Source organism: Bactrocera tryoni, chromosome 4, assembly GCF_016617805.1.
Source record: "Bactrocera tryoni isolate S06 chromosome 4, CSIRO_BtryS06_freeze2, whole genome shotgun sequence".
Taxonomy (NCBI): domain Eukaryota; kingdom Metazoa; phylum Arthropoda; class Insecta; order Diptera; family Tephritidae; genus Bactrocera; species Bactrocera tryoni.
Window position 1 is genome coordinate 5,220,249 of NC_052502.1, and position 8,508 is coordinate 5,228,756.

Here is an 8,508-nt window from a genome sequence, read left to right on the forward strand (position 1 = left end):
ATTTATTTGCTATCCAAAAAAACAGATTTCATTCCGAAAGCAATAAAAAAAATTTCACATGAAGTAGGACTTCCAGCACTAAATGCCTGAGAAAAATGTAAAAATAAATAGTAATGGATAGAAGTATAAATCACGCAATAGCGGACAATACCACTGGAATTGAATCAACAGCTGATTCTGAAAAAAACGGACACATAGCACAATTATTGAACTCGCAAAAGCCTTGGCGTATCAACACAGCTCGGCACCTGATGAACAGATATTTGAAGCAGTCCGACAATATAACAAAGCAATCCATTCGGCAACCAACAAGAAACCCGAGAACGAGTTTTTCAATCAAAGGTAATATCCTTTGATGTTAGGATGTTAGGAGCGTCTTCAACAAAACCTGGAGAGAGTTTTGCGATAGTAAAACGAAAATACAAAAAAGTGGAGATAATCTATTCAAAAATGCATAGACAAAACAAAAACGGAAAAATACGCGAAACATATACATAGTAAAAAAAGACAACGGAGTAAATAGAAAAAAGATTCTAGAAGCCCAAACGGATTTATACGAAAAGATGTTGTGCACGTCCAAAACCATTTCAGCAAAGCCATTGAGAGAAAAATCTCCATATTTAAGAGGAAAATTGAATGCCTTAGAAAAGTAATGGATGATCTCAACAAGGTAGTAATAATAAAAGGTGATCATATCAAACTTTTGAAATTTGTGTTTCTTCAAATGCACTATTTTCACACAAAGTACTTAACAGAAAAAAAGTAATAGAGGAAGACAGAACAGAAAATTAAATTGGAAAATAATTATTTGAAGAAGTTCTTGAAACTAATATATCTTGTATAACTGAGGAAATACCAACCGTATATTAACTAAAACCACGGAAGTAAACAATGTAAAATACGAATTTGGAGTATTTACTGAGAAACCCCAAATCAAAGATCATCGAGTCAAAGTAACATTGAAATTATCGAAAAAACGAGAGGTATCGAAAAAACGAGAGGAAGCTGGCCCCTAAACTTTGGAGAAATGTGGGAAGATGGGATTCAAGGAAAGCCAATAATATACATCTCTTCTTCGGGAATAGATATCAATATTTCGGCATTGAATAAATGGAAATTGACACCAACACACACACATATATATACAATATATAGATAGTTAAGAAAATAGATTTAGAAAATGGTTATAAGTAAGAAAATTCAATGAATAAAATTAGATTCAAAAGTGAGCTCTCAAAATACAAGCTTATTGATATAAATTTCGATCATTTAATACAAATCTGAATCACTCGATTGTCCTTCTGTTTCCCGATCCGGTTCTATGTCCAACGACGGTTCCGATTGCAATTTGCATAGCTGTAGCTCTGCCATGCCAGTAAAATATATAAGTTGAAGAAACCTTATGCACCAAAAATCAACGTTTTGTTGGGAATTTTCGGTCTTCGAATTGTATGTAGTTGCTAAATTTATCAAAAATTTCTGAAAATTTTTATGTGGCGGATACAAACGGGTTAAGCCACCGTGAAAGCGTGCGGATAATGGTTTCTTTACTTCATGTGCAGGATCAACTAGGAATCAAAATAGTAACGAATGTACATTGTAATATTCCAATTTTTTCGTACTTGTAGTTACAATATTTCAGCAAAGTACTTACATGTTTCAATTCTGTTTAGCAACCACGGTTCCAATTTAACCTTTTGGATAATATCCCGTTCTTCGTTGGTTTTCTTTAAATAGCCTTCCAAAACATGCAAATCGTCGATTTCCTTCTTGGAAGAGCCCATGCCTTTTTTTGTAACCAATATACACATGGCGATGTATCGCTTGCCATGCTAAATGGAAAAAATATTTGCATTAAAATTAACGTAAACAACATTAAAAGTTGAAGTAGATATCCTTACTCACCTGATAATTTTTTCCTGCTTGATAAATACGCGCCAATTCGAAATAATTTTTTGCTGTAAACAAGTTCTTGTCGTCGTGGACATCCAGACATATGTTCACGTTCTCAGTTTGTATTTTCACCAGCTTGCCGAATTCTAAAAAACAATTCCTGTGAAACCTTGCATATTTATCGGTTGAAATTTGGTGCTTGATCAATAAATGTAAACGCAAGGTTGAGGCAAGCAGTAAGTTTTTTATTGGCAGCATCCTTGTCAACACACGGAGCGCGTTTTGAATGAGTCTAAGCGATCTATGTTTTCGGACGTAGCACGCATTAGCGAATGCTACATCTGTCAAACTAATGAGGAAACTCTGATCGCACAGTTTGCGGTTTCTAATCTTGCGGACTTCATCATAAATATTAATGGCGTGTTGCGGTTTATCGAAAAGGAGTAGGAAGTACGCATAATCAAACAAGACGTCAGCATATATTAAATGATTACGCCCAAACACGGTGCTGAAATGGAAATAGCAGACATGTTTTTTTATTAGTCGAAATCCTAACAAAATAAGTTCGAATACAACCGAATATTTATTATGATTTTTGTTAAACTTACGCTGCCATAGAGATTGCCTGCTGTATCAGTACATTAGCCAGTCCGAATTTACGTATGGCAAAACATGCTTTCGCTGTAACTCGTAGCGCATCCACCAAAGTACTGGAATTACAATAACAATTATTTTATTTTGGAATCAATTCCGCTAATAGCCATACCTTTTCGGCATTGATTCGCTTATATATTGCATAATAACAGCGCTGCACCTATAGCCTTCTTTGATTTTGTGTTGCACTAAATGAAACTCCGTCGAACGTGTGTAAATTTCTACTGCTAAATATTTCGGTACATTCTCAAAATCTATTGAACGAAGCAATATCGAAAGTTCTGCTATCGTGGCTCTACCAGCCTTAAACTCCCATATAAGTGTTTCGCAATGGAGGCGCCTGTAATGAATATACTGTGAAATTAATGAAACACGTTTGCAGTTTTCCACCCACTCATTACCTTTGCAGGCAGTCTACGAGTTGAATCGTCACTGATTCACTATCTCCCTGTAGACGAATTTCCGCCTCTACAACGTTGAATATTTGTATACTTTCCAGCATCCAACCGACGTCAGAAAGAAAAGAACCAAGCCGTAATCCGAAGTCGATAAGATCCGGATATTGACCCACCGGGTTTTTCGAGTGTAAAATGAAATTTTCTACCACTTTCTTTACGTAAACTGGGATTCTATCCTCCACTAAGCCCATACACATAAGAAGCTTACTTGTTGTGTTCTCATGTCGCAGTAAACCATCCAAAATAAAGGGTTTAGAAAGTGGCTTCAATACTAATACTTTTAATCGGTTCACTCTAGCCATCTGAAATATTACACGTAAATAAATATTCATAATATATTTTTATTCGCAAACGTGTTACATTTATTCACATTTTCTAGTTTATTTAATGTGGACTGTATCAATTCGAAGCTTTTTTAATTTTTCGATATAGTTAATACAATACAAAAAAATTTAAAACTAAAACCTGAATAAGTTTACCGGTATGCAAATTTCAAATAACAAGTAAGGAAGCACGAAGTTTAGGTGTAACCGAAAATTTCATACTCTCGAAACCTGCCAGAACCAAAGCCAGGGAAAAATGCAGAACGTCAACCAGAGGAATGGAAACCAAGTAATGAAAACCAACGGGAACTCATACACTGACCGCCATATTAGGCATAAGGTTCGTTAGAGTAACGATAATAATTATACTATATCTAGAACTATATGGAAATTCGGGTAATTCGTAGACCAATTTCACATTTTTTTGGCATTAAACTATACTATATCCAATATTATTCCCTCAGTTAATTTTGACGAAAGTTTGAATTTTATATTAGGTATGTAGGAGATAGTATTGATCCGATATGATCCCGTATTTGACCTGATCTTTTATTGCCAGCACCTCATGCGGTTAAAAGGAAACAGACTAATAAAATGTTCCCAAGGTTTCTCGCATACAATCACCAATCGTATGAAGTAAAGTCGGCCGTATGTTCGAAAATCCTGATGTCAGTTATATGGTGGCGTGGCCAAGTTTTTATCCATTTCAGGCACAAAGATAAATTGTTAAGGGTAAAACACGTTCTTTCATAAAGGATTGGATGGAACTGACGTTAACAATTATTAAGCATTTGAAAGCTAGCTACTTTACATAAAAAAGAAAATTTTGTTTGTTAATCGTTCCATATTTCCATCGGATTTTCTGCTAGCCTTTCAACTAGAGTATGCAAATACTATATGGATAGCTCATCTGACACTTCTAAAAAATTGTTTCTGTTTATTTTTAATTTTTTTTTACTGCTTTATGATGGTCGGTCCAAATACTAAAGGAGTTTTCAATTTTATCAAAACTGTCTGAAGAGTCCATGTCCATTCTTCGACATCTGCAATAGCAATAACGCTCATAGTTTCTGTGGTTTTTCTAATAGCCTTTGCGAACAAACTATCAAATCTATTGTCATTGAGGTTGTGTGGGCATTTGTTATCATGAAATAATAATTTGCAAAATGGCGTCGGCCAGAGTTAAGGAACGTATTGTCCTTATAATATCAATAGAATGTATCAAAACATCATTAAAGAAAAAATACATCAAAACAACCTTAGCTTGAAACAATAGAAATGTCCTATCACTACAGCAAACAATAACAACTCACATAGTTATCTGCTAGTAAACAACCGGCTTCTCAATAGGATAAGTAGCAGAGTACACATTTCAGCTCAGCTCACAAAAATATTCTTTTGACTCATTTTTACAGTACAGTATGTAAAAATTATCTCTTGGCAGGTTCCAAGTATAGAAGCGCATGTTTGAGCTCTTGAGCCATTTAGAAATTTGATGAAGATGGTGATATTTTATGAACAAAAGGGAAAAAATAGAATACTCGTATACATTATACTATTTTGAAAAAACGAATTTTCGGAAAATAATTATATCTTATTTTATATGGTTCAAGATTGAACAATTTTTGACTAATGAGAATTTGCCAGTTTGAGGATACTAAATTCAATTTTGAAATAAGTGCAATTATCAATAAAATGTTAACTAAAGATATTCATACCTACGTACATATGTATTGCGTATTTTATTACTTTTTTCATATGTTCTTATGATTTTTATTTCGAATCTCATTTTCTCAAATTGCAATGTACGCAACCAAACATGAAAACACCAGACACTGTATGATGTATCACATTAAACAAACATCGACGGATATCGGCTAGTGATGGCCGGAAATGATTGTAAAAATTTCCTAAGACGTGATAAACATTTTTGAACTCAAATTCGTAATTGGGCCACGTCAAATGCCTCACAACCTCTGGAAAATCCTGAAATTATGTAGTTATATGGGGGCTGGCTTAAGTTTTCATCCGATTTTATGCACAAAGATACACTTTTATCAATTTCATTAACATAATATATCACTTCAAATTCCAATAGTATATCTCACATATTGAACGATATTTTCGATAAAAAGTTTGCCGTAGTAACTGGGGCCTCTTATTCGGTATCTGAGCACTTGTACAGTTTTAGTCTGATTTTGACAGTTTTTGATCAAAGGGAATTTAAAATTGAGTTATATAGAAAGTAGACGTGGTTGTCGTACGATTTACCCATTCACGGTAACACAGGATATCTAAGCCAAGCAATGCATCGACTTAGGTTGAATTTCGTCGAGTAGATCCTGAGATATGTGATTTCAACTAAACGTGATTATGCCGACTCCAATAAAGTCATCTTGTACCATATCGGGTGTACAAGAAGCCTTTATTTATATACTATTTTTAGCAGTTGTTACCAAAAACCTTATATAAGAAGTGGGTGGAATTATAATTCGATATACGGTTATGCATACAAAGATTTCTAAGAAGATCACATGCGAAAGAAATGCACAAATTAATTACAATTAATATAGGTTAATATAAATGATAACGTTTTTTAAATTATGCGATTTGAATTCAGTCTTATTTTAAATATTCACCAACCTTCTTTTCACTCTTTATCCGTCGTTTATTTAAAACCAATTCAAAGCTTAGAAAAGGGGAAAAACCTTCGATCTTTTTGCATAGTAAATATTTAGGGAAGGATATCACTATCGTGGTTTTCGCGTACATACAACTGTATTTTTAGAAGATATATGTACATATGTATGGTACTTACATGGATCAAAATATCAGCAACAAGTGCTATTGGCATAAATTCTAACTGCCGACTGGTTAACTGTTTTAGTAGCAGATTATCTAAGAAACTATTAATACATAGTTTGTACAATGTAGGAGTGGTCTCGAACAATCGCGTTGCCATTATTTGTAGAATTTTAAATTTTACACTTCACTTCCCGCCAAAATAGTGCTGTTAACATTCAACGTTTTTAAGATTTTAATCACTTTTGTTTCTTCAGCTTTTAATTATCAGGCGCATTACAATTGTTTATTATTATCAAAAATATCAGGCCGCGAAGATCAACACAACTCGCACTACCTCGAAACACTAAAACTAACTTTCAATTTTATGCGTCTGATGCAAGCAAGCCCCGGAAGGCTACTGAAATGGTTTGCTTTTCCGTGGAGAGTCATCGGCGATGGTGATGCCATGTAGTAAGATTGCACATGTGCACTCATAGCCTTGCCACCTGATTGTAAAGAAATTTTTGTATAATATTTTATCGCATGACACTTTCTCTAGGTCAAAATCGATATTTATTTGTGCTTAAATATAAATAATGAAGCATTTAGTAGAAACACTTAATTTAAAAAAATATGAGGATATGGAATTTATGTCTTTTACATATTTCTCCTTTTTTTTACATTTTCTTATATAATATTTGCTATTTTTATTCGAAAGAATTTTAGAAAAGAATCAAGTTAGAAACTTTTCTAATTTAAAATTTTAAAAAATTATTAAAAAAAAATTATTTTAAAAATTATTTAAAAAATAATTTAAAAAATTATAAAAAAAAATAAAAAATTAAAAATTGTAAAAAGTCACTTTACAAAAAAAAAAAATATCAGAGTAATATGTCAGTTTATGGCCACTGTGCTAACCGCTACCAAAAGTCTACAAAAACATCAAAACATAAGGCAACTCTAGATGGAACTAAACTTCTCCAATACTAACATATGTTACATGACACGAACCAAATGTAAATTTCTCTCACAGTAGATGTGTGTGTGAAGGATATCATAATAACTGTAGGTAGTTTTGAATTCACGACCGAAGGCAGGTAGTCAAAATAAAAAATCAGATATGCATGCATTTGAAAACAATAGTTTAAATGGCGTTTGCACATTGAAAATCCCTTTTAATATAATTTCAGTATGAGCATTGATAATAAACTAAAAAATATTAAAATATAAATATATACGTACATATATGTATATGTATATATAGTTTTAGTTTAAATATTTATACTATTGTAGAGATTTACATTTACGACAAACATCTGAATTTTCATCTCTATTTTTAACTATATTTTTCAGTTTGTATGCCTTACTAGAACGATGATACTTCTGCAAATACATATGTGTGTATGTATATATACTTAAATTTAAAGTACACATACTTTAATTCATATGAACGTACAGTCTGTGCGTGATTAGTTTTCATTGTTATCCTTGCTTTCTACCCCCAGAAAGAAAATCTGTCTACCTGAAGATTTCAACACCGACGTAATTTCCTGACCTTCCTGTATTAGTGTATGTCATTTTTACTCAAATTTTTTTATTTTTATTATTTTTTTAACTAAAAAACGAATTAAACTTTCAAGAAGCTTAAAAAAGAAGTCTCTTAAAACTTGAGCTCTAAAAATTATTATTAAGGGGTTTCCTCGGATAAAAACTGTCATTTTTCAACAATTTCTTTCTCATATGTATAAAAAACGAAATGTTTTATTAAAATTTGTTATTGTTGCAAACATACACTACTAACAAAAAAATTCTGACATTTTTGAAAAAAAAAGTATTTTAAACTCGGCCATTGCGCCGCCATTTCAGGTGAACCCTCGGAGAAAAACTCGCGCGCGTTGGCAGGATTGTCCAAGTCTTTAAAAATTTTATCTCAAAGACCTGCGTAAAATTTCTTAAAAATTGATTGAAAACTCGAGAACTCTTGCTAACCGACTTCAAAACTACGGCGCACTATTACACGGATTTACATGAAAATTTAGGACAACATTCTAGAGGTGTTGCAGAATTTAATAAGACAATAAAAACCCGTAAACATATGAAACCGCTTAACTGTCCTTCCGCACGACTTTGCTCGCATTTAATCCCTTGAACAAATATCAAAGATTACTAACGATATAGCATACATATGTATGTATGTATGTATGTACATACATAAATTTACACGCAAACTATAACGCGCCAAACAACGAAAAGGAAAAACGACTGGTGCCGTGTTGTAAATTCGGCCATAACCGCGTAAGTGGTGTCTGCGCCAATAAAGAGGAAGAAGAAGCTACAAAGCAATTATCATGCATGTGTTGGTGGTGATAACCCAAATTTTGTCAGATTAACGCTTT

The 8,508-nt window shown here is 32.9% G+C and overlaps 1 protein-coding gene across 1 annotated transcript; it reads right to left on the reverse strand.

The window, feature by feature from the left end:
- Nucleotides 1-1,269: 1,269 nt before the first annotated feature.
- Nucleotides 1,270-6,290, reverse strand: LOC120773595. The gene is made up of 7 exons (XM_040102590.1): nt 6,147-6,290; nt 2,949-3,307; nt 2,660-2,887; nt 2,502-2,603; nt 1,906-2,401; nt 1,655-1,832; nt 1,270-1,568 (listed from the first exon to the last, which is right to left on the reverse strand). The coding sequence occupies exons 1-7, from the start codon at nt 6,288-6,290 to the stop codon at nt 1,270-1,272; spliced, it is 1,806 nt and encodes a 601-aa protein (XP_039958524.1).
- Between the last annotated feature and the right edge of the window lie 2,218 nt (nt 6,291-8,508).